This window comes from Cololabis saira, chromosome 15 (assembly GCF_033807715.1).
Source record: "Cololabis saira isolate AMF1-May2022 chromosome 15, fColSai1.1, whole genome shotgun sequence".
In the NCBI taxonomy this organism is placed as follows: domain Eukaryota; kingdom Metazoa; phylum Chordata; class Actinopteri; order Beloniformes; family Belonidae; genus Cololabis; species Cololabis saira.
The window spans coordinates 12,427,557-12,453,737 of record NC_084601.1 but is presented as its reverse complement, the minus strand read 5'-3'; the positions used below and the strand labels follow the sequence as shown (position 1 = coordinate 12,453,737).

Below are 26,181 nucleotides of genomic sequence, written 5' to 3'. Positions count from 1 at the left end.
CGATGGCATGCTGTACGGAGAGAGAGATGGGGAGGGGGCATGGCCGGGTGGACGTGTTGTCTCACTTCCAACGGGAGATGTGAGCTGCTAGATCTGATTAAAAGTGTGTATCTGTGAGAGTTTCACTCCCAGGCGCGCATGAAGTGCACACACCGACCGGAGACTGACGTAATGTTGTGAGACGTTCAGGAGCCAAAGCAGGCGCTGACCGGTGTTCTGCCAATTTCTGCTACCTGTCGAGAAGTGATACTTTGTGCTTCTGCGCATGCGCACAGTCGATTTTCAAAGTTTGTATCATTTCTTTCACGACGTAAAATGGATAATATGGGATGTTTTTAAAGTAGTTTTAGTTTTAGAGTATTTGATCCTTCAAAATACACTTACCCATGACATGAATGCATTACACTTTGTGAACATTATACGATAAAGAGGAAAAAAACAATTCTATCGCTTTATTTTCAGTCATTCGCCTATATATAACCAGGCAGGTCATTAAGAACACGTTCTTATTTACAATGACGGCCTGGCAAGAGACAAGGACCACTTGGGGGGAAAAGGACGTGGTTATAGGGACTAATGCTGCGTTCCATTTACCTCGGAAGTCGGAACTGGGAATGACGTCACAGCCGAGTTATCAGCGTTCCAGTTACAAAGTAGGTAAACAAGTTTGTAGTTCGCATATACCACATGAAAAATGTAAATTACACTATAGCAGCATATATATGCCGAACAATACTTGTATACGACTGATTTAGTGTGACCAAAACTAGAATGAAGTGCTACGAATTTTTACAGAGCTCTCTTCTACTGTTTACAACCGGGGCAGCCATCTTGGAATGTGAACTCGGGGGTGGTGAAGACTCTCCCACTTTCCCAGTGGGAAATCCCACTTCGAGGGGCGTTCCAGTTGAAAAATCCAACTGAGAACTGGGAAATTCCCATTTCCGAGGACAAATGGAACGCGGCATAAGAACACGTTCTTATTTACAATGACGGCCTGGCAAGAGACAGGGGCCACTTGGGGGGGGAAAGAAGTGGTTTAGGGAGTAAAACACAGCAAATTGTAGCTCTGCAAAGGTAGAAAACCATTAGGGAGCATTTTTTGGCAAAGGCGCAGAAATCGGCAGAACACCGGCAGGGATCCGCTGCCAAGCGTTTGTGGCTTTGGACAAGCGGGGACAGACAGATGAATGGTAAGCAGGAACAGATGAGCAGCTGAACATATAAATATATTTTTTAAAAAGCTGGGTGCACAGAAGGAAGCGGGATTAAGAGGACGATGATGGCTGGTGAGGAGCGAGACTCGGGGAAGGAAATGAAGCTGAGATGCGGCGGCGATTCTGAAACAGCTGAGGAGATGGATGGAGGAAAAAAGAGGGGGAAATGGAGAGAGGTGGAGTGATGGATGCAGGCAGGAGACCTGCAGATCTCTGCCAGCATCTCCATGAATCCTTCCAGACATCACGCTGCGCTGCCATCTGCCTCCCTGCAACACACACACACACACACACACACACACACACACACACACACACACACACACACACACACACACACACACACACACACACACACACACACACACACACACACACACACACACACACACACACACACACACACACACGGAGGAGATATGTGAAATCATTAGCGTCTCCCGGCGCTGAATAAATATCTAGAGATGATATCTGTCTGTGGAGAAATCACCTGCAGGCAACATTTGATTGGATAAGATCACGACCTCAGTGGCTCGTAATTTGGATGGCATCTAAATGGGATTTGCCGTTTAGGGGAGGGAGGATGGGGGGGTCAAAAGGCATCCGATTAGTTGGATGGGTGCAAACTCTCTGATTGGCTGACAGGGGCAACAATGGCAGATGAGATGCTGCAGGACTGCCCCCTTCTGGCTGAGCCACGCACCCCCCTCCCTCACCCAGAAATAAACTAACTACAACAAAAACAGGCAAACTCTGGCTGGCAGTTTTTAATCACATTAGAGCTAAAGAATAAAAATAACACAAAGAGCATGAGAGCAGCACACAAAGTGTCAAGGTTAACCACATACAGAGTCTTATTTATACATATATTTATATGATAGAACTATTTATCCCACTTGTACAGCCTTTGATTGTATCGCAGAAAGAAAACCCACGTTCCCATTGGTGGAAGAGAGAAAGAAGTAGAGCAAAACAAGAAAGCAGAACTCTCAACAGTCAGTAGAAAACCTACAGGCCATTCATTTTTATACATAATGAGGCATCAGTGTTCATTACAAAAATAGGATTATAGTTGATACAGAAGCAGTGAGGGTTGAGTTGAGTTGGTGGGGAGGGGAGGGACTAGTCATACCCGCCCACCAACACATCCAACAATCCAAAACCAGGAAGGGAGGAGCCATTCTGCTATTCGTCTGCAAGTGTTTCACATCAGTCCAGCTCAGTCAGTTATCACCAGAAACAGGTTAGGGGGTTTCAATAAACCAATCGACACAACCGTTAGAAGATACACAACCTCACAGGCACGGGGGGGTTAGTGCTCAGATGAAAGGAGGTGCGGTCTGAAACCGAGGAGATGAAAAGAAAAGATTTCTGAATGACAGAATAAACATTCACGGGAAAGAAAAGTGCAAAGCAGCTTGGAGGTCCCCTGTCCTGTAACTGCTGTTAGTGAGAGAAGGTGCCGGGTGAGACGAGGACAGGCTGATGGAGACTAAGTGTTATTGCTGGGGACATATTTTATTTGGTGTTAAACATTTGAGAAGAGAAGTGAGGGGATGAAGAAGAGAGTTATTGTTGAGGGTAGTAAGGCTGCTGCTGAGGGGGCTGCTGGGGGTAGCCGGGGTACGGCTGTCCTGCTGGAGGGGCTCCCGGGTATCCTCCCTGCCCCGGGGGCGTCTGGTAGGGCATGTAGGGCATGTTGGGCATGTTGTACTGGCCGTACGCGTACGGGTTGTAGCCCATAGGCATCTGGTAGTACCTGCAGGGACACAACAGACACCATGACGTCTCCAACCAAAACCAGTCGGTCTGGATTCTGTTTCACCATTTAAAGCAGCACAATGTAACTTTCAGCTTTTGTTGAGTTTGGCGGCTCCTTTGGACAAAAGCGGTAGTGTTTTACCAGAAAGAACACTACATTTCCCATGAGCACCAGCGCGTACTGCCGGAAAACTCCTGTCCCGTCGCTGCATTTGTTTTGAGAGAAGACGGGACGCTTTTCTGTTTCACCAAGTGAACAGACGGAACGCAAACGCAGGGAGCGGTATATGGAGAAAATAATTATTATTAACGGGTTGGGTCCATATGAAATCCCTATCAAAGAGTTGAGCTCCGATGAGGATTTACTGCCGCAGTTCTGCACAACCGACATCTTAGGCTACCTTGTTTAGTGTTTGGCAGCTGCTTTGGTAAATGTTTGACTCGCCATGTGTTTCAATAAATTTGTATAATAGTAAAACATACAGTACATGTTTTGTATTACTCTTACTTTTTTCTTTTTTGACCACTATATTATGCTGAAGAGGCTCCGAGGCGTGAGCAATATTTTTGTTTTCCTCGTGAGATTATTTTTTTCCTCTGCAGCTACAAATAGAGTTAATATTTTTTCCTCAACAAAGTAGTTTTATCTAGGGTTAATCGCACCGCAGAGAGCTGGCCAGCAACTGCATTTAGCTGGAGAAGAATCGGGGAATAAAACCCGTGTGAATGATCCAACCCCGGTCTGTGTGAGTGACTCTTTCACTCTTTTACTCTGTTATCTCAGATACTTGGCCTCCGTGGTTCTGCCTCCAAGCAGGAAAGCGGTGAAAAGTTAAACCATTATCTTTTCCCCACGTCTGTTGTGTGGAGCTGCTGCAGCCACAACACAGCAATGGGTTACCATGGTTACAGAATAACGAAATTCTTGTCCGGGCCTTTTTTTTTTGTTGTTGTCCGGGCATTTAGCTTGTTACTCTCCCGCTTTCTTTTTTCGCCTCCTCCGATAAAACTTTTATTTTCTTCGTTTTTTCCGCTGCTTCGGCCATGATATCAGCTTCTGAGGAGCTCTGCGCTCCAAGCCCCACCCATTTTCGTCTAGACTACGAATCAGGAAGGAGGGGGAAGTGACGTATGCCGTAAAGCAGTCAAAGTCGTAACGATTTGTAGTTTTTTAGTGTGGCAGGGTTCCTACCATGCTCCTCAAAGTTACATAGTGCCAGTGAAGGTGATACAGACCCCCCCAGACCATGACAGAGGTTCATTAAACCTGTTGGAAGTTGATGTACCATCACAATGACTCTGGAAATATTATATTCAGGTGGAAAAGTTACATAGTGCTGCTTTAATCAGAGACCAAACCTAGTTTCACCAGTGAACATGTTCAAAAGAAAGCAGGGGTAAGACGGACAGTGGTACCAACTCATCAAACGGGCTGACGTTTCTCTCAGAAAGAGAGCAGATGAAGATTTGGTCACTTTTCAAAACACCAGAGAATAAAAAAATAACTAAATTAACAGTTACTCTGGGGAGTCAAGGTTGAGCGTCGTCTTCATTAGAGGACATGGAAATGTGTGATTCTGCTCAAATCATTAGGACCCGGGAAGATAGATTGCTCCGAAAATGTCTGGCTGTGGTGTGAAGTCACATGCAGAACGGATCGCAGCAGCATCAGCGACTCTGACAGGGTGAAGGTGGGGCCAAAGTGATAACTTACTCCATCTCATAGGGCTCAACTTTTTAGCTTCCTGTGCAGCCACAGAGATGTCACTTTTTAGTGGCAGATGAGATTCAACATACGCATATCCGTCTTATGGGCAGGTTTGAGGAGGTTACCTTCAAAGTTTTTAATGGATTCATTTATTTTACTTATTTTCTTTCCCATCTTTATACCACAAGTTGCTTTCTCCAGAAAAAGGATTGAGGAAAGCTGAGCGGTGCAGCCTATTTTGACATAAAGGCCCTGTCCCAATACTATCACTACCCCTCTTTTTCATTTTGAACGTTCCCCTGAGGGTAGTGGTGTCCCAATTCCTCTTTTCACCTAGGGGTAGTGAAGAAAACTAGTGTAGTGGCTATGAATCTGTCCCTACGGATGTAGGGATTTCCGATCCTCACTAGTTTGATCTAGGGAGAGAAAAATTTCCCAGAATGCTTTTCGTTGTCATTTGCGGACTGTATCCAAAAAAAAAAACATGGCGGACATTTCTTATTTTTTAGTGAATAAAATCAATATTTTGAGTTAGTTTCTGCATAAAAATGCGTTTTGATTACATTTCTAGCGAGAAATATATATTTTACTTTCATAATATTCACTCAGTGAATGTACATAATCACTCGCTTGCTCGTTGTTGCAACATCGCCAGAATAAAGGCTGATTTATGGTCCCGCGTTACACCAATTTACACCGATTTAACGCAGACCCATAAATCAGCTCCGGAGCCGGCAGAAATCTCGAAATTTTCTGAGCAAATTTCTTAACAACTGTTAGATTTCATCTATTAAACCAACATTTATCTCCGAAAACATCAGGTCAAATTTCTTAACAGGCGTTATTTGGATAAACTGAGTCCAGGTTGGGGATCTTAACGGTTACTTTTACGCCTGAAAAAATATTAAAACGTAATAAAGTGGCATATTAACAGCGCTACAACTGAAATTCAAACAGCTTTTGGCTCTCAGCTTCCTGATTAGTGGTGGTGCTGAAAGTAGGTGTAGTGGGAGTATTGGGACAGGGCCCTGGGAAGATTTCAAGTGCCCTAAAATCTGTCCCTTCTTTTTTAGGGGTAGTGAAAGAAAGTAGGGGGAGTATTGGGATTGGGCCTAAGAAAGAGAAAACTCATCGAGGAACAGATGAAAACTCACCCCGGATAGCCTTGGTAGGAGGGGTAAGGCGGTCCCTGCGCGGCTGGGGCCACAGGTTGGGGAGGACCACTGGGTGCTGGAGAGGCGGGGGTCATGGAAGCTGCCTGGGGGGTGAAGGTTGGAGGAGGCGGTCTGGAGGGAGGCTGAGGCTTTGGCTGGGGCTGCTGCTGGGGTTGCTGAGCATGGAGGGCAGAGCGAGACCAGGCAGGATCAGTACAGAATGAGCAACACGTTTATAAAGATCAGTCATCGTTGTTTAGTCTTTGTGGCTGCTTACGAAGACGGTTCTGGGTGCAGGGGTTGGGCCGGGGGCCGCGGCGGCGGGAGTGCTCTGATAGGCGGGGACACTGAAGGATGGAGCGCTGGGCTCTCGAGCGATGCTCTGCTGCAGCTCCCTGCAGCAAACATGAAAAACATCACAACATGCTGCAAAGCTCTCTTCACACTGACCTCATTCCATCTTAAATATGATATCAAGAAATGCATAGTTTGGACCGTGCCTTCAGGTGGAAAACCAAAAAACAATCAAATGAATAACATGTATCACGCACTTGAGCAGTTCATCCCGCTCTGTCTTGCGGGCAAAAACGATGTCGCTGCATTTGTTCTGGAACTTGAGCAGGATTTCTGTCAAGTCGTTGTAAAACTGGAGGGAAAGAAAAGCAGGACAAAAATAAACATCCCGGTTAGCAAAACAATTTAGGAGGGAAAGAAAAGAAGAAACTGACAAGACATGCACGACTCCTGCTCATGTGTGTCGACTTCCTGCAGAGCGAGTACCTTGGTGCCTTCGCGCAGGTTGTTGCTGATCTCAACGTAGCTGTCGTGAGCCGAAGCCAGCTTCTTCAGGATGTCCTCCCTCTGGTTGCTCTCCGTGTTGGACTGCTTCAGGCTGCTGAACTCCTGGTGGGAGGTCTGGAAAACAAAACAGGTTGTGGTGAGAGATGATCGGACAGCAGCTGGAACCCATTTTAACACGCTGTACATCATTTGTGCTCATGACATGGGACAAACTGTGTTTTAACGTGAATGTGCACCTGCTGTATCAACCGTCTGAACTGCGTGCAATGCTTCAATGTGGTGATGCACCGATTGTTCGGTAGCTGAAATTGTTCGGCCGAAAATGGCAAAAAAACACTTTCGGTGTTCGGTGAAATAAGTGGGAAAAAAGACGAAGAATTAATAACGCCGTTGTAATTTAAGGAAATAGACTGGCCGCTCCCGTAACGGTTGCGCACCACAAACATAAATTGTTGGCCAACCAAAAAGTAACCACGTAAGAATTTTACCTAACATTCACCAGGAGGTGGAACCAAAACAACATAATGCTGGGAAATTAAAAAATGTTCAGTTTTTTATGTTCAATAAATATTTTCTACCTTGTAATTTTGTAAAAGATTTTTTTCTTTGAAAAGCATGCCTAAATCAAATTTCTTTGATATTTATTGATATTTATGCAATGGTGAAAAAATTGGCAAAATAAATGAAAACTGCGAAGAACCATGTTCGGTATTGTTCGGTATTCGGCCAAGTGTTTATTATTATTTTCGGTTTTGGCCACAAATTTTCATTTCGGTGCATCACTACTACAATGTAACAGAGCAGAATACTGCAGACACACTGCTGCTTGTGCACCTGAACTTGTCCCAGCAGCTCCTCCTGCGTGCGGATGGTGGCCTGCACCCTCTGGTTGTAGCTGCCGTACAGCTTGTCGAGGTGGGAGAGCGACAGCTGCTCCTCACTGATGGCTCCGTCCTGGGCGAGCGCCGTCAGGAAGGTAGAGGACATGTCGAATGTCACAGCCTTGATTTCTCCCTCCAGAGTCTCCCGCTCCTTCTTCATCTCCTCCAGCTGGGCGAGTTGGGAGCGCAGAACATTGACTACCTGCGGAGGAAGAGGAACAGGAAAACTTTCTCTGAACCTCATCATTGTGACGGCAGGCTAAAGAGCATCGGCTCCTTTTTGTTTTCCCCCTTAAGAAAGAACAAATAGTATCTGGAGAGATATGGGCATGCTCGCCGCTCTTTCCCAGTTTTGCTTGCCTCGTTGTTTAAGTTGCACGGATGCAAAGTCAGCAAACTAAATGAAAAATGGGGCTACTGCCGGGAGGAGGGAAAAGAGCAATAAAAGCACACAATGTGCTCGATATTTATGTGACACACAAAATACCTGCTAGCTCAAAATCTAACCAGAACAGTAAAGTCACACAGACACAGTGAAGGTGCCAGACAGACCTCGCTGCCCTGCAGGGTCTTGGTCGGGTTGGCTGACGGGATGGCAGCGTTGAGCTCATTCTCGGGTTTACACAGCAGGGCAATCATGTCACAGTGGGTGCTGTAGCGGTCCTTCACCACTTGGTCGGCCTGCACCGCCTTGTCCAAGATGTTGCGGAAGTTTCCACCCTCTGAGGGATGAGATTGGACAAAAGAAGAGCATGTCAAGTGTTGGGAGTGGAGGGCAAACGAGACGTGACAGGTTGTCGGGGTGTACCTGCACGGAGAGGCTTATAGAGGTCTCCAGATGGGGTTCTGTTCCAGCGCTGGTTGAACTTGCTTCTTAGCTCGTTGTCTGTAGTCTCTTCATCGTCCAGCATCTTCAGAGACTGGTGGAGAAAAGCAAACATAATTAAAGCTGCAAGCAGCGATAAACGGGCCCTTGCGCGTGCAATTTCCACCAATAAAGGCCAAGGACTCAAAACGAAGTCCGATGACACCACCCATAACTCTCTATAACAAACCATTCAAAAGTTATAGCAGAAAATAGGGACTATCACATATGGACCAATTAGATGAAGGGGGGGCGCGCTTTTTGGCGTCTATCGTCGCCACGGTAACGCTTTTGACTGAGAAAAGTAATGCGCGTCGTCGCAGGATCGAGACGCACATTTTGACGTATAACACACCAGGGTGCACGTTACGGTTCGGGCAAAGCAACGGCCAAAGAAATGGCATAAATTGCGATTAACACAATTCATTCAAAATGGCCGACTTCCTGTTCGGTTTCGGCCATGGCGCCAAGAGACTTTTCTTTAAGTTGCGACATGATACGGGTGTGTACCGATTTTCGTGCATGTACGTCAAACCGTATTGTGGGGCTTGAGGCACAAAGTTTTCTAGGCGGCGCTGTTGAGCCATTAGGCCACGACCATTAATGCAAACCAATAAATATCACATTTTTCGCCAGGCCTGGCTTGCGTGCAAAATTTGATGACTTTTGTGGCACATTAAGGGGGGCAAAAAGGCCCTCATTTTGTCGGAAGAATAAAAACGAGAACAAGGAAAATAAAAACATCTCCTACAGATACAATAGGGCCTTCGCACTGTAAGTGCTCGGGCCCTAATAAACGGTTACAGTTACACTTGGGTGTACAAAGCTGGTCCTGGAGGGCCGGTGTCTTGCAGGGCATTGACAGACCTGTGCAGACCTTGATGTGTCGATGCAGGGAAACATCTAAAACATGCAGGACAGTGTCCTCTGGGACTGACGTTGGACATCCTTGAGTTACACAAACACCTGAGCGCCTCATGACGACCTGCAGCTCTAGTGGTTTATATCTTTACAATCTACTGGAGCACTTTGTTACATTTAATAAACTGGATCCAGTAAGTATGAATAGTTCTTGAATGAATTGAGAAACATTTCCTGTTTGTGTCATTTCTGTGATCAAATCAAATAATTCAGTGCAGCCATTTTTTTCTTTAGTTACAAAGTTAAGACTAGAGTAAGTCATAGTTTTTTGGCTTGCAGAGTTATACTTTTTATTTTTAGTTTAGTTCTTTGTCTTTAGCAGCCCAAATAAATCCCCCGCCCCTCCTTTTTTGGTGAAAAAAATAAAATAGAATAAATAAGTTTAGACTTTTCAGCTGTGCCAACAAACTTAGAAGCAGATTGTGTTTTGATGTTTTTTTTTTCTTCCCGCCTGTTTGTTTGTCACCAAGATGTTTAAGAAGTGGTTTGGCTGAAGCTGTTGGACCAACAGTTGCTGGCTCAAAGATCAGTTGATTTGATTTGTGTAATGATCCTGATCTGGGATTTCTGCCATCAGGAATCATTTTGAGTTTTTAAGAATTAACGTCCTGTTCTGGTAGCCCTGATGGAAAACGCCGGCACTAATGAAGTCCACGTCAGCTATTAAACAAGATTAGTTTCATACACTTATTCGTCAAGAATGCAAAGCCATATGACCAGCATGCTGTTTGGAGGTGGTACTTCTAAAAGGGCCGTCTTTACTTTTTAAAGTACCACAGTAAGCAGTAACGTGCGAGGCTAGATGGCTGCGGGGCGTTTGTGCGCGTCTGTACCACCGACCTCGTCCAGGATCTCTCTGTTGCGGGTCAGCAGCTCCGGCAGGTCTCTGATCAGCTGCTCGATGCTCTGCAGTCCCCCCTGCTCCACGATGGATCTGGCCTTCTCAGCAATGGATTGTGGGATGGAGTCTCCTGACAGATCCTCCAGAGCAGCGGGAAGGTTCAAGGATGCCAACACCCTAACAAATTTAAACATCATCAGCTTTTCAAACATCAACCTGAAACACCCTCTAAAACTTGTGCATCCCATTTCTCACGGTTTATTTTCTGGCATGCAAAATGGTAACGTCTGTTATATTCGCTCCTTCCTCTCCTAAAACACCTTTCTGTGTAGCTATACCACATCTGAGCACATGTTTGCTGAAAGATCTGCAGTGGTCACTTGTAATAACTCTTTGAAAGGGCACTTTGTTGTGTATTATGCCAGCGGCTGACGCATGAACTTCCTTGAGATATGCTGCCCCCATATGATCAGAAGGGGTATTGCTGCATAGAGTGGCTTTAAAGGAAACATTACCCTTTTTTTTTTTTTACACAAATTCTTATGGAATTAATGAAATGTCTGAAATATTTAGATTTTTTTTTTTGTTTGTTTTCTCTCGTTTCTTTACAGCTCTGCTCACAGCAGGTCTGATTTCGGAGGTGGAGCCACTCACTCAACCCCAGGCCCTTTTGTGCCTCTTTTGACAAACGGCTTTGTGCTCCTCTCTTTCAGAAAAGGTACAACAAAGGTAGAAAGATGGGGAATTGAAAGCAATTTTACTCTAATCTGGCTCTGCGATGTCAGAGAAACCTGGACATCAAAACAGCTCATTGATGAGAAGTTTTCAGCCCCAAGCCGCCCTCAAATGGCACAGTTAACGTCCTTATAAATGCTTTCAAACATAGGAGTGTTTTTACTCCCCCTTTCAACAAATGATTATGTGCAGCTAACTGGTCTATCAGCGTTGCCATTTTTTGTTTTCAGCGCCCCTTTGGATCCTTTTAAGGAATTTATTTTTCAGGAAAGCACCGGTTTACAATAAATATTTAGCTATGCTTGAAATATTTCAGTGTTTCCCCTGTGAATAGTAGAAAGACCGAGCAGCAGCATGGCAGCGGAAAAGAACATGTAAGCGGAAACATTAAGGCATTTGATCACTTCTTAAATGATTATGGTAAATAAAAAAGAGCCAAAACATATCCAGTAATGGTTAAAATTAGATGGAAACAAACGGTACCCGTCCATGAAGTAACGTATTAGTGGTACTCAGTAAAATCTGTTTGTTTTCACATTCTTCAACTAGGCATTTAAAAACACGTTTGTGTAACTGTTCGGTGTTATGAATTGAATCCGATAACATCAGACCCATCTTTTTGTTGGATGGGATGCTGAAAATTGTTCAGCACTTACAAGTATTATTGGCTGGCACTCACAGCACAACACTGAAAGGATGAGTGCCCTTATTGACATTTTAATGGTACTTGGTGCAATATTAAGGCATACATTTTTTATGCGATCGCAAAAGCACTCAGAGTAAACAATGGCATGCACAAGTGCAAACAGAGCAGGATATATGGACACACATGAGCGTACCCGTTGCAGAGATTGGTCGCCTCCCTCATTGTTCCCACCAGCCTGTTTACAGTCTCGGCCTTCCTCTGGCCGTAAACGCTCATGGACTGCTGCACAGCCATGGGAACCATCTTCTCAAACAAATCTAAAGAGAAAAGGTCAATGCAAACAGCTCACAAAATTAATAATAATAATAAAGAATAATAATAATATTAACAATAATAATAACATGTTACAAAATAAAGTGTATATCACTTTAAAAGACTGCTGTGGAAAAAAAACCTGAACATCTCTCTGCTAGCCACTCATCATTTTATTATAATAAACACAAAAATGTGCATGTTAAATAGCCAATAAAGGTTTTACGGTACTGGCTAAAACATGTTTTGTGAAGTTACAGTGATCCGGTCAAGTCATGCACACTTTATCTTTAATTTAAGTGGACATTTGCATCAGCTCTAATAAAATATTCCACAAAATAGAATGTTTTAGTACAAGTGGAAGATTTATGGTACTTTGCGGACCATTATGTGCCGGGTTATAAGGTGCATGATAAAACTAAAAAAAATAGATAAAGCGAAACAAAACAGTCTGGTAAGTCGAACTTTATTCAACTCTTTCACAATAACTCAGAATATTGTTCAGTTGTAACTAAAACAGAAAAATACACTCCCATTTTAAATCATTTGTCTTCCACGAATCCACAAATAAATAGTGGAGGAGTTGGTACTGTAGGTAGTACTACATCCTGTTCTGGTTCATTCGTTGCCAGCGATAGCAGACACCTGAAGTTAGTATGAATTTGGAACAATCTTGTATTCTAACATTTGATTATAATACAGATTTGAAAATTGGGTTTATTCTAAAAACCTAATGTTGGCTTGACGTCTAAATATAGTAAGGTAACATGGACTAGATGTTGGATGATGGTTGCTTGCCAGCGCTACATATTTAGTTATCTAACGTTGTCTGACGTTGCAACCCATAGCCGACCAAGGACCGACTTTAACGTGTCAGCTAAACCGTCCAACAATCAATCAAGCGGAGCGGCTTTGTCGCTACCAAAGTCAAACTAAAACATTTTGACAGATTTTTGAGCGCCGTGTGCCACATTAAACTGGTTTGAGGTCAGTGAGCTCAACAAAATTGAGACATGAGGTGCCCCGGATTACAGGCCGCAATGCCGATTTTTGAAAAAATGACCTGAAGATACTCAGGAGAAAAGGGTACATGAGTGGACTAGTGAGAAACACGATGCCTGTGTCCATAAATGCCAGCGGTATAATGATCAACAACAACTAAAGTCTATCAAGTCAAAATGATTAAAGATTAATTTTCTGAATATCAACTATCCAATTAAGTGACATCCGGTTTACAACATGTCATACTTGGTGCACATCTTCTGTACGGATAAACATGTGGCTAGTCTTTATGTGTTGTGTACTTTATTTTATTGTCACATTTAAACCTCAAAAACCAGGGAGACAGTTCAGTACCTGTGAATTTCTGGCTGAGCGGAGGCGTGATGGCGGTGGCTTTGACGAGTGCTGCTTTGCCAATTGGCTCCAAGTCCTTGATCTCAGGCACGCGGTCGTGGTAGATGAAATCATTATCTTTTTTGGCAGCAGTGAGGGCTCGGTTGATCTTGTCAGTCAAGTCTTTCACGCTTACGTACTCGTCATAACGAGACGCCACTGTCTTCACCAGCTCTGCTGCATGCTGGAGTATTTAAAAATTTGCTTTGTGAATATAATGCAGGACATTTTTTTGGCACACTGAACTACAAGAGTGGATGTTAATTGAATATTTCCAGCGACATTATGGAGTAACACCAAGCCATGAGATATCTATGTACCTGCAGGCGTCCAATCTCCTCTCCAAAGCGCTTCTTCTGTTTGGCGAGGATGCTCTGGTGCAGCTCAGCATTGGCTTGCATGATGCAGTGCTTCGCCGCCAGCACCGGCAACACTTCCTGAAAATAAAAATACTGACCAGGGAGAGGCAACCACGGAGCAACACGCAGGCACACAAACACGTATATGCACGCACACGCAGGATGCCAAGGCCAACCAAAAGAAGGGAGGTGCACACCAGAGAGGTCGAATCACAAATGACATCACAGAAGCCAATCGCAAACGGGCACAAGCAGTCAAGAGTGTGCAAGAACACAAGCGCGCACAGACAACCAGTGCCACCACCACCATGAGGGATGCAGGAAGAAAGGAAGACAACGGGAGAGAAAAACAGAAGAGGCCATGAGTGTTTAACCTTGCAGCAAAAAGCCACCACACCTCAAAGAAACATCCCACAAACGTGTGTGTGTGTGTGTGTGTGTGTGTGTGTGTTTGGTTCGAGGGACAGAATAAAAAAAAAAAAAAAAAAACCAACACCACTGCTTTCAGATGTTTTGATGCAATATTCTGCTCCTTTTCTGGTAGTAATTCTTATATTTGAGCTCTCACAACTCGCGCACCATCTGCACCTGCCGACTCAAAACAGGACCTTTCAAGAGAGGATGTCGTAATTTCCTCTCCTGGCTTTTACAGCAGCAAAGAAGAATCAGAATTTCGTTACATGGTATCGGATGGTGCAATGATGTAGATTCTTGTAGATCCTGATACCTTTCTTCATTCATTTATCTATCTATTTAGCGGGATCAGCAATTGCTTCCTTCCAGGTATAGATTCTGGCGTGTTTAACTAACACACCGTTATTTTCTGGTGATCAAGTATTTCAGCTCCAGGATGAACGGCTTAAATAGATGTTACTAAACAGATGCATATAAGCTAACACGCAATAGTAGGTTTTAAAATATATATTTTTTTAAGTGTAGGTTACAAGTTTTCAAATATTTGTGGCACTAATGGCCTTTATTGGGAAAGTGGGTGGACCGGAAACAGGTAAAGAGACGAGGAAAAAAACGACAGGCTAGGACTCGAAGCTGTGCTTCCTGCACGAGGGCGATGGCCTCTGTAAATGGAGCTCAACACACTAAATATTCCAGAGCACCCAAATTTTGGAATTTTAACATCTAATATTATTATAAACAATGACAACTGCTTGTTATATATAATGAGTAAATCATGTTAAAACACCTTGTTAAAGTTATTTTTCTAACTTATGCACAGCTTCTTTTCACTCAATTTGAAATGGACCTGATGTTACAGTAAAAACTGGCAGCACAAACCTTTTCTTGGTGTGTGTGTTTGTGAATTTGAAAGCATTAGTGAATTCATCAGCTGCCCCATGATTAGATCAAACCAGCCAAGAAGAGAATTACGGTGGCCAACAAGGGCCAAACGCACTGCAACGGCCTAATGCGTCTCAGTTAAGGAAAACGGCTTCAAGTACAGAAACGATTCAAATTCACAGACTCAAAACGAGGTACAAAAAGAGGAACGTGGTGCAAATGAAAAAACGTGCTGCGAAAAACAAAGACAAATGCAACATCATTCAAATAGAGAAACGATGCAAAGCACAAAACGATATAAAATAAGAAACCATCTTCAAAAGAAAAACGCTTCATAACCGGTCACTACAACCGGAAGTGCTCCTAACCTGCAGGGGGCGCTCTCAGCGTAACAGCTCAATGGACAGACACACGGGATGTAGAGAGAGACCGAACAGCTGACTGAACCACAGTGTTTACATCCATGGTTTAAACATACAGCGGGAACGGTAATGTGATTTTTATCTGACTATATTTATATACGATGTTTATATCACTGTACATTACGAGATGTTTCTTTATTATAATTTAATGTTACAGCCGTTGCAGTGCATTTGGCCCTTGTCGGCCACCGTAGAGAATGGCTCAAACTGGGGTTAAGTACGAACCAACCATCCAAATCAACCACAGTGAAAACAGGCTGAAACTGACCAATAGGAACAGAGAGGTTGCAAACAGTCCCACGATTTGGCCCAAATGTAGAAACCCAATCCAAATAATCAGACACATCAAACATGCTCCACACAAGACAGAGTCCAAATTCAGTGTGTCCTCATCACAATCCACCAAACACCGCCTGGTGCCAAAATGCTTGTTCTGTAGCAGACTTGGTGCTTGGTTAGCTCGTGTCTGCCCTCTGAACTTACCTTGGGAAGGTTGTCCTTGTACTGGCACTGCTTGAAGGCATCGCCGTAGAAATCTGCCGCCTGATTGGCCAGCTTCGCAATGACAGCGTCTTTCATTTTGTCTGTTGGGTGATCGAGGAGTTAGAAGAGACAAGTTAACACGCACTCAAGACGAACTGCGAACTGATCTATATTTAATCACTATGAGCGCACTTGGAACCCCGTTCTCACTGAAACGAAGTTGTACTCACAAGCTACAGAAGGTGAAAAACCAATTTACAACAAAAAGTCACATCAGCAAATTATGATGCTCATTTTTTAGAGGGCCTATTTAAGGAAGTAATGTACACGTGCCCCCCCCACCAGTCTAACAAGCAACGCTGCAGACAGAACTGGGACAGTAGGGGCATCTAAACGGCTCCTGTCATCACTGGAAATTAATGTTCAGACCAAAGGAGAAATAAAGAAAAAGAGAGAGGAAAAAAGCCCACTTGAGTAATTAGATATGCAAATTATCCAACGTACACTTACATTAGTGACACAGAACTCCTTAAATAAGCAAAAGACTAAGTAGCAGTGCATGTGTAATACTTTCACTAAAGAAAAGTAAACTTCAACTAACTTTTTGTTCTAGTTTAGCAGACCAGATCCTGCCGTAAGAGTCAGCTTAGTAAGTCGTCATGATACGAGGAAATTTTGCTAGGCTTGTGTTGAAAAAAATCGATTTCCCAATTCTAAATCGATTCTTATATTAATTCCTAAAAATCAATTCATATGTCTAAAGATCGATTTATTTATTTATTTATTTTGGTATGAAAACATTAAAGTGTTAGATTATAATTGCATACATTGTCTATACTTCATTACTTTATATACTGTCTTGGGGTTACATTTGCAAAAAATGCTAAAAACCAAATGCTCAAAAATTAAAAACCGAAATAGAACAAATAAAAACGGAATGTGGGAAAAAATAAAACCGATTTCATCCGTCTCTGTTTCCTCCCTGGATCTGTTTGGTAATTCTGACCCACATGATGTTTCTGAAAGCAGTTCTATCAGCATTCTGGGAGCTGATTGACTTACAGCATCATTAGCTGCCAATACTTGCTGTTTAATCTCAATATAATGCTAGTAGTAAAATTTTGCATAACTACAGTCATATAATTCATGCAACAGCTCAAAAAACTGTTTTAATAACACTAACCCAAATCAATATCGGAATCGAATCGAATCAAATCTTGATAATTGATTCTGAATCTTAAGAATCGGAATCGGAATCGATTCTTGACATTTGAATCGATCCCCAGGCCTACATTTTGCACTGCCAGGTCTTCAGTACCTGAGGTGGCTTTGAGGAAGAAGACCTCCTGTGCCTGGGCCAGCATGATGAGGCTCAACGTGCCCACGGTCTCTGGGCAGATGTCCATGGTGGGCTCCCTGTTCAGCGCAGAGAGCACCGTGTCCTTAATGTGACTGAACGCTCCACTGGCCAGCTGGAGGGAGACAGAGACCACACACTTCAGCCCAGACCCAAACACAGAAATTGATTTGTCCTGTACTCAAAAAGTCGAGTCAGCAGTTCAGTGCCAGGGAGACAGAGTCCCGGGAAATCATAGTAACATTAAAATGTGTGAACTGAATGTGACTGGCAGAGAATAGTGAATCTAGGCAACATCAGCCTCTTGTGGTACTGTGGTAATAACAGAGCATCAATAGCCTTTATCACATGGAGGTTGTGCCATATCCGTGTACAAAAAAAAGGAAAGCTGTCCTCATTCAGCCTTTATCTTTCTCCTTTTGCAAATCAAAGTTTGAACAGCGGCAGCTCAGCACCACATTCGTATATAAATTCACATTCTAGCATTGGAGCGTTGTCTGTTCAACCAAATTCAACCAAATACACCGTCTTCACCGCTCTGGCTTTGAAGCCATTTATTGAGCATTGCCTTGCAGCTGATGCAAAATACAACGTCCTTCTCGAGCGCCCGGAGCTTATGGAGAAAGATTTCCCTAAATCACATTTTAAACCACTTCCAGTTGTGTTGAGGATCTGACCAGCAAAAATTATATTCAATATGTTTTTAAAGATCTGCAGCAGATGTGTTAAACTCGAGGCCTGCGGGCCAGATCCAAAACACCATCTCGTTTAATCTGAGAACAAGCAATGATATTACATACTTAACAAAATAATTGTATAATGTTATAATGACACACAAGCACCATACATCTCAATTTTGTTGCCTAGTCTATGATGGCATGTACTTACTGGATGGCAATTTAAGCTATTTCCTACAACAATTTTGTGATGGATCAGAATCACAAATGTTTCAGAGGAAAAAAAATGTATGAAGAAAAAGCAAAAAACATGTTTCTGCCAAACGGAATCTGTCATTATCAAGTCTTTTTCTCTTTTTTTAGCACCCTGAAGGCCAATTTGTTCATCAAGTGTCTGCCAAACCTCTACAGCAGTAATGAATTCATATAAATTATTGAGAGTTGAATTCACTGGCAATTATGTAGAACATAATTTTTTATTAAGCAGATACTTTTAAGTAGTCTTCCAGCTGCTGTACAACCACCCATTTGACACCAACCGTAATGCTGATATGCCCCAGGATAAAACAGTCTGACAGTGCTGCTCTATTCACTCTGAAATAATTACAATCTTAATATTACAAGAAACCATAAAAAAAAAGTAAATAAAACGAGTTCAACAATTTTAGATCATAAAAGTGCTCAAGCCTTAAAATGCCAAATAACTACAAACATTTCTGAGGGATATTTTAGCAGCGGCAGATCCATATTCACACTTTGAACTTCACACTCAGTAAATCTGAATATACAGGACTGTCTCAGAAAATTAGAATATTGTGATAAAGTTCTTTATTTTCTGTAATGCAATTAAAAAAAACAAAAATGTCATACATTCTGGATTCATTACAAATCAACTGAAATATTGCAAGCCTTTTATTATTTTAATATTGCTTATTATGGCTTGCAATATTTCAGTTGATTTCTAATGAATCCAGAATGTATGACATTTTTGCATTACAGAAAATAAAGGACTTTATCACAATATTCTAATTTTCTGAGACAGTCCTGTATATGAAAAGCAATACAACTGATAAGTTGCCAACTTAAATAAGTTGACCAAGATCTATACCCTTCAATAAGAGCAAGAACCCTAAGCGTCAAGAGAATTGTCTATTTTTCATCAGCAGATGGTATTTATGATCTAGTCTTTATCCTTTTACTCTTTTTACTTGAAAAATTCAAGTAAAGAACATATTTACCGGTATGTATATATATTTATTAAAACATTACAACAGCATAGTGTGTGGTTGCAGACCCACCTGGTAGTATTTGGCAGCAGCCTTCAGACATTCATCGTTGTCAATGTTCTGCTCTGCAGCGATCTGACTGGCCAGAGCGGCGCAGTTGAACAACACGCACGTCTTCTCGTAGCCCAGGCTGGCCAGAGCTGCAACGCAGAAACAAGCAAGTGAAAGACAGCCCATTTAAATCTAATAACCCAATGATATTTTCCTCTAAATGTCATTGGAAAATGTGAAATAAATAAATTCCTCAGTTGTGAACTCCAACAACTCACCAAACATGTCAATAGATTCAATAAATTGATGAAATAAAACACACAAGAGCTGTGACTTCAAAGGGGAACAACATTAAGAATAACAAAACCAGTATTTAAATAAAAGTGTGACAAATAGTTCATATTTTTACAACTGTCTTGAACTTTAAAAAGTGTTCTTGCACGTTGATTCCTATCATTGAATTACTCAGAACAGAGTCAAAAATTAAGGCAAATATATCTCAATCCATCTTTAACTCTACATGACTCGTTGCTAGGCCTGTTTCTAGACAACAAGTGAAATGAGGACATAAGTAGTTTCAGAAAGTTGTGTTGTCTTGGGACTGTGTTCTCTGCATAAGCGACAAAAAGCAAGCAAGTATGCAAAGAGACAGAAGATAAAAAAAAAAAAAAAATCAGAAAGACAAATGCATTCCCAGTGGGCAAAGAAATAAATTTACTATAACTCCTGCAATATCATCTTCTGCTTCTGCCACTAACTACATTACCATAAAGTTTCATGGGTAAATATTCTTGCAGACGTACCACTGCTCACTACTTGAGAAGAAATTGCACTCACAGAGTTTGACAGAGCCACCGAACAGCGATCCTTTGTCAAAAGCATCTTTCCATGTGAAAGTTAAGCAGAGCTGCAGAAACAGAGACACTTTGTGTTCAACATCTTCTGTTAATCGACCAATGCTTATTCAGAGTCATTCAGTATGTGCTGCCTAATCAATTACCTGGTTTTCAGAGAAGGGAAACTTTGCCTCTACAGCAGACAGTTGATCGTAGTATCTGAGGAAAGAAAAGGAAGGATTTAAACTGTGTTTTAATTTGTTGGTAGGCTCCAAATATTTTCTATCCATCATTCATTATAAATGTTCGTTTTTAATTTGATGATTATGAAACATGACCCCCCTAAAAAGATGAAGTACAAAAAAAGGAGAAAAAGTTTAGTGAGACATGTGAGTAGCAAGTTTAAACTGCAGTGAGTGTTTTGACATTACTGCATTTTCAGGAAGCACAGACACTTGACAATGAGTCAGGAAAAAACTGCTGGGGTGACAGCTTACTGCAGTACACGCACGCACGATCAAAGTGCATGTGCTGGTGGTCTGTTATTAGATATGACGACGTACAGACTGAATCATGGAATTCCCAACTACAGATTAATCCGCCCTGTTTTTCTTGAATAGAGTACAAACATACACAAATAGGCCTGCGCTAAACATAGCAGACCCATAGAGTTTGTTTCGTAGTCACACAGAGTGACAAACATGTGCTCGTGAAGGAAAGCCGAGTTAAGGTGTGTCTTATGTGAGTAAAAGAGCGAGCAAGAGAGAGTGAGATATCTTATACAAACAATGGTCACCATGGTGACACGTAAGTTGTGTATCTCCCTGGCTGTGAAGGTCTCACAGCTCTGGTTACCTGGCATACAGCAAGTGTAGAAAGCCATGGAGCGTCAATGCTGACAATCAGCAGCAATAAAAGACGATTCAATAGGGACATTTGAGCTCCCACTTCACTGCTAATCAGGCCTGCAAGACATCTGCCAAGCTACGGCAGCTCAAAAAAACCATGGACTTTAAAGGAGCTGTATGTAAAAGCAATAATAAAACGAATCATAAAATGACCCCGATATGTCAACAGACATTTAAAAATCATGTTCATTTCAAATACTTATGTCACTGACAACAGCACTCAAGCCAGGATATTCCAGTTTAAAAAGAGGAGTTGCAGCCCTCAACTGATGTTTATGTTGTCATTTTTTGTTTTGGCCTGAAGCTCCACCCTCCACCTATCTCCCAATCACCAAGTCAGTATTGTTTCTGAAGCTCCACCCTCCACCTATCTCCCAATCACCAAGTCAGTATTGTTTCTGAAGCTCCACCCTCCACCTATCTCCCAATCACCAAGTCAGTATTGTTTCTGAAGCTCCACCCTCCACCTATCTCCCAATCACCAAGTCAGTATTGTTTCGGCATCCGGGTTGCCAGCTCGGCTCTAATTATCGCAGCCATGGCAGCCTACGTTCCTGCTGCATTCTGCAGCCTACCTGGCAACCTCTGGTCGGGGGGAGGAGGGGGAGGGTACACGCCGCTCAACAATATTTTGAAAGTGACTGCAGTACCAGTTTTGGACATTTCTTACAGGCGGCTCCTTTAAAGCATTTCAAGATAAAACTATCCAAAGGAGTATGAGAACTAAACCTACACACATAAAGCTTAGTAGAAAGGGAAAATATAAACGCATTACATGCAAAAGTGATTTAAAGATATTTTTTAACCACTTTAACAAGATCAACGTTAGAGAGAATCTTAAATGATGCTGCTCACTGTGCCAGTTTCAAACCCTCTGACATGTAGTTTCAGATACTCGGGGGACCTAACCGAAAAGTTCTGGACATCGTTAGTCTCAACATGCATCTTTGGAAAAGCCTCATGAATCTTTACCAATGCAGATCTGAATAACATCATTGCATCGCCACCTTAAATGGACTGAAACTGATCAACAATAATAACTAATTGAAGTTGTTTCAACCACTGCACGTCAAATCTCACATGACTGAAAAAAATCACTCGGTCAAATCTGAGTGAATGTTCAGTGTGCCTTCATTATTTGTCGCAGTCTTGCATGTTAGCCGTTAACAAGTCAAACCAAAACAATCACATTTACTTGTCATCTATCCGACTTTCATAGTTTATCGTTACAATATTTTCATTTTGGATCATGCCACGAGTAAATTTGATGAAGCAGCACCTTGAACAACTGATTACTGTGCAGCTGCTGCAGCTTATGTAAAAGATCTAAAGATGTAAGTAGTTTTGAAGATTGGTTTCAACCTTTTAATTTAGTCATTGCTCTAATCATCTATATACAGTCATAATATAATAAATAGTTATTGTGAGTTAATAAGTAAAAAATAAATAAGTGAGGACAAACTGTGGATCTACCGGTATGTATGTTGGGTAATTCTAAGTTAGGCTTTCAAATGTAACATTAGTGAATGGGAACCAGGTTAAGATCAGGGCCGGGACAGCCTTTCCTAATGAATCATAAAAGCTTGAAAAAGGTCTGAAATTACACAAGAGCAAGCTAGTTAACATCAGTCAAGTTGGCACTAAAAAAAGGGAACACAGAGCACCTTTATTAAACAAACATGAAGGCCACAGCTCCTCTATGCAAAGCAGCCAACACTGTGGGCCTGTATGTGTCCGACTGACTGACTCTGTCCAACTGACATGAGTTGTGTTACTGGTGCACCATAGATAGTTGTATTATCCGTTAACAGCTTAACGCCAAATTAATGACTTAATCACCTTAAGATTAGTTTCATACAACCAAACCTGCAAGTAATGATGGCGAACTGTGATGACTCTGCTATAAAGAGATTCAGTGACACAATGCTCACTCTGTGTGCTCGGTTAAAGTATTGTTATACCTCTGTTGGATATCACACTGTGTGCTCTGTGTTTAACCTTAAAAAGGGGGATATTAAATATAACAATTAAGCATTTCTAACAATCTTCCCCCTTTAAAAGAACAGACTTCGACTTCAGAGGGCCACTAACGTGAATTAAGTGAACAATTTAACTTGACCACTGCCTGACAGTTGGACAGACGTGTCAAGTAACAAACTACAAATACTTCGTTACATTACTTAAGTAGAAATTTTGGTTATCTATACTTCACTGGAGTAATTATTTTTCAGACGACTTTTTACTTTTGCTCAAAACAGCCTTGTTACGCTATTTACTTTCGGCCTTAAAAAAAAACTATCCAGTTAAATTGCTCCATCCGGATAGAGTGAATTTGGTTGTGGTTGTTTCAGATGTTCTTGTCCAGTTTTGTTCTTACATCCGTTCCCTCAGATTCCTGCAACTAAACTTGGATGTACATTCCAATAAAGGTTAGGATAAATGATAACATGCCTCTGAAGTTTGACTTTTTGCACCATTACAATACTTATAGGCAATTAATAATAATACATTTTATTTACAGGGCGCCTTTCATGGCACTCAAGGTCGCCGTACAACATTAAATACAGTCGATAAAATAATTAAGACACTAGTCATCATATCTCCTGCTCTCTGAAACACATGTTAATGCTCAATAGTACACATATATGTTTCTTTAATATATTTGCATTATACTAATCCCCCCTTACATTACTTTTACTTTTATACTTTAAGTAGTTTTGAAACCAGTACTTTTATACTTTGAGTAAAAAACTGAGTTGATACTTCAACTTCTACAGGAGTATTTTTAAACTCTAGTAACTATATTTCTACCTGAGTAATGAACGTGAATACTTTTGACACCTCTGACAATTAAGAATGTCTAACAATCTTCCCCCTTTAAAAGAACAGACTTGGACATAAGACGGCCACTAACTTGAGTTAAGTGAACAATTTAACTTGACCATTGCCTGACAGTTGGATTAGTAAACCAATAAATCCGTACAAGCTCCTCCCGTGCACTTATATAACACCTGCGAGAGAGTTATTTCACTATTTTAGCTTCAACTTTAGCTCCTGTGTTAAGGCTGATTTATGGTCCCGCGTAACACCGACGCAGAACCTACGGCGTAAGGTACGCGTCGACGCCGTAGGCTCTGCGTCGGTGTAACGCAGAACCATAATTCAGGCTTTAGCAACTGGAAGCTACCGTGTCTGGGTGCGGCGACGGAGCCAAACCAGATAATTTTAAAGCTTTTTCCACATTAAAACCAGCATTCCTCCCGTTCCAGGTCAGAGTAGAGCTGGTACCTGAGCAGGATCTCCAGGGAGCTCTCGTGTTTGTCCAGCGGGCGGCCCAGGGCGCTCCTGCGGAGCTTGTGCAGCTCCTCCACGGCGCGGACGTGCTCGCCCTGCTCCTCTCCCGCCGGGTACGCGGCCGTCACGTACTTGGACAGCGGCTTCACCAGGTCCACCTCGGACGACTTCTTCAACGGGACAGAAATAAACGTTGCCATTTCGGCCCGTGAAAGAAAAGGGAACCTTAGACTAGAAAAAAGGGCACGGAAACACGGAGCAACGAAAACAAACAACAGCGAGCGAAACCACTTCCGGGATTCTGCCAGGAAGCGTCGATGACGTCACCGACAACGGATGGACGCACGACGTCACGAACGTTTTTGAGACAGAAAAGAAAGTATTGCCAGGCCTTCCTATCATGGTCTCTCATGTTCAAACACAACTTTTCTCCCCCTAAATATATTATATGGAACAACAAGGATATACTCTTTAAACACAAATCCCTTTTTATTGAACATTGGTTTAAAAATAACATATTTGTGGCTCAATTGTTTGACAGGGTTGCTCGTCTCTATTCTTACATTGAGTTCTTAGAAGAATATAATATCCCTATATCACCTGGAGACTATGCAAAAGTTTTTGGAGCAATCCCATCGGGAGTGTGCATGTTATTGTTATTGTCTCAAATTAGAATGGAAACCCGACAATTAGCTACCGTTGATTGATACGACAGTTGGCAAAATTTGCCTATCCTGCAACCATAATAAGAATAATAAAACAATTAGAACTTTATTTAAAAGGGATATCTCTTAAGTTCCATACGTGATCCCATATTGGAATACATATGTAAAAAATATTAACTGGAAGAAGGTCTGGCTCTCACCCAACCATTACCTGGTGACAAACAAAGTTAAAGAAATTTCATTTAAGTTAATTCATAAATTCTATCCTACAAATGATCACATTGTAAAAAGATTCAAAAGAAATATCGATTCAAACTGTACTTTTTGTTCTGCAAATTCTGAAACGATGACTCACTTATTCTGGCTGTGCCCCATTGTTCAAACTTTTTGGAGTGATATGTGTACTTTTGTGTCTGAAAGAATTGATACTGATTTTAATTTATTTTGGAAAGATGTGTTGTTTGGTGTTTTTGACCATGTAACGATTAGAACGAAGCCAAAAGAAACATGTATTATTAATTTGTTGATTATGCTTGCAAAATTCCACATCCACAAATCCAAATTCTTACTCAAAAAACCCTCTTTTTTTACTTTTCATTGTGAATTCAATCAGTATCTGGACTATATTAAGTTTTCTACTAATTCAAAAGCAATCAAAACCATAAATGTATGTAAATGTTTTGGCTTTCTATTATAATTTCATCCCCCCTGGATGGTTATAATGTGTTGTGCTTTTTGTTTTGTTTTTTATTTGAGTTATACTCTTTATATCAGTGTTTCCCAACCCTGGTCCTTGAGGCCCACTGTCCTGCATGTTTTAGATGTTTCCTGCTTCAGCACACCGTGATACAAGTACCTATGTCATCAACATAATTGTGCAGACCTTGATGACAAGCTAATTAGGACCATTAATTAGAATCAGGTGTGATGATGAAGGGAAACATCTAAAACATGCAGGACAGTGGGCCTTGAGGACAGAGGTTGGGAAACACTATTTTATATGTTATAATTCAACTTGAAATTGCATAATGTGAAGATTTGTAATCATTGTACTTTTTGCAAATGTTAAAAAAAAGAAAAAAGTATTTTAATTATTTATTTTTTCCTTTTTTATTTCCATGTCTCTATTATTATAGCCACCTCTGTCCTGTTGTTTTTAACTATATTATTTACACATTTAATAAAAAATAAAGAAAAAAGAAAAAATAATACATTTTCACTGTTAAAAATCCAAACCCGGGACCCTAACGCTTACTCAAACAAAGTAATAATTGGATATGTATTAACAAATCAAAATGAAGTTGAGAAGATGAAACTTGACAAGAATAATAATCATAATAATAAGAGTTATAAAGGGGTAGGAACTAGGA

General features: G+C 41.6%; 1 protein-coding gene across 2 annotated transcripts; it reads right to left on the bottom strand.

Annotated features, from left to right (window-relative positions):
• Positions 1 to 1,969: 1,969 nt before the first annotated feature.
• On the bottom strand, positions 1,970 to 24,447 carry pdcd6ip (programmed cell death 6 interacting protein). Of its 2 annotated transcripts, none has more exons than XM_061742583.1 (18): positions 24,141 to 24,447; positions 20,109 to 20,163; positions 19,946 to 20,015; positions 19,130 to 19,257; positions 17,116 to 17,269; positions 15,798 to 15,898; positions 13,558 to 13,689; positions 13,199 to 13,421; positions 11,724 to 11,847; positions 10,149 to 10,326; positions 8,331 to 8,442; positions 8,075 to 8,244; positions 7,476 to 7,724; positions 6,621 to 6,755; positions 6,392 to 6,486; positions 6,118 to 6,235; positions 5,841 to 6,016; positions 1,970 to 2,976 (listed from the first exon to the last, which is right to left on the bottom strand). In XM_061742583.1, the coding sequence occupies exons 1-18, from the start codon at positions 24,344 to 24,346 to the stop codon at positions 2,787 to 2,789; spliced, it is 2,616 nt and encodes an 871-aa protein (XP_061598567.1). In that variant the 5' UTR covers positions 24,347 to 24,447; the 3' UTR covers positions 1,970 to 2,786. The 2 variants fall into 2 exon arrangements, with proteins under 2 accessions (XP_061598567.1, XP_061598568.1); XM_061742584.1 differs by having other exon boundaries at positions 13,558 to 13,674.
• Positions 24,448 to 26,181: the final 1,734 nt, after the last annotated feature.

Excerpts from the sequence above, each read along its gene's own strand:
- pdcd6ip (XM_061742583.1), bottom strand. The coding sequence starts at position 24,346 with ATGGCAACGTTTATTTCTGTCCCGTTGAAGAAGTCGTCCGAGGTGGAC. Across the intron at positions 19,258-19,945 it reads CGGTGGCTCTGTCAAACTCT|CTCTGGCCAGCCTGGGCTAC; the intron begins GTGAGTGCAATT and ends TCTGCGTTGCAG. Across the intron at positions 8,443-10,148 it reads ACAGAGAGATCCTGGACGAG|TCTCTGAAGATGCTGGACGA; the intron begins GTCGGTGGTACA and ends TTTCTCCACCAG.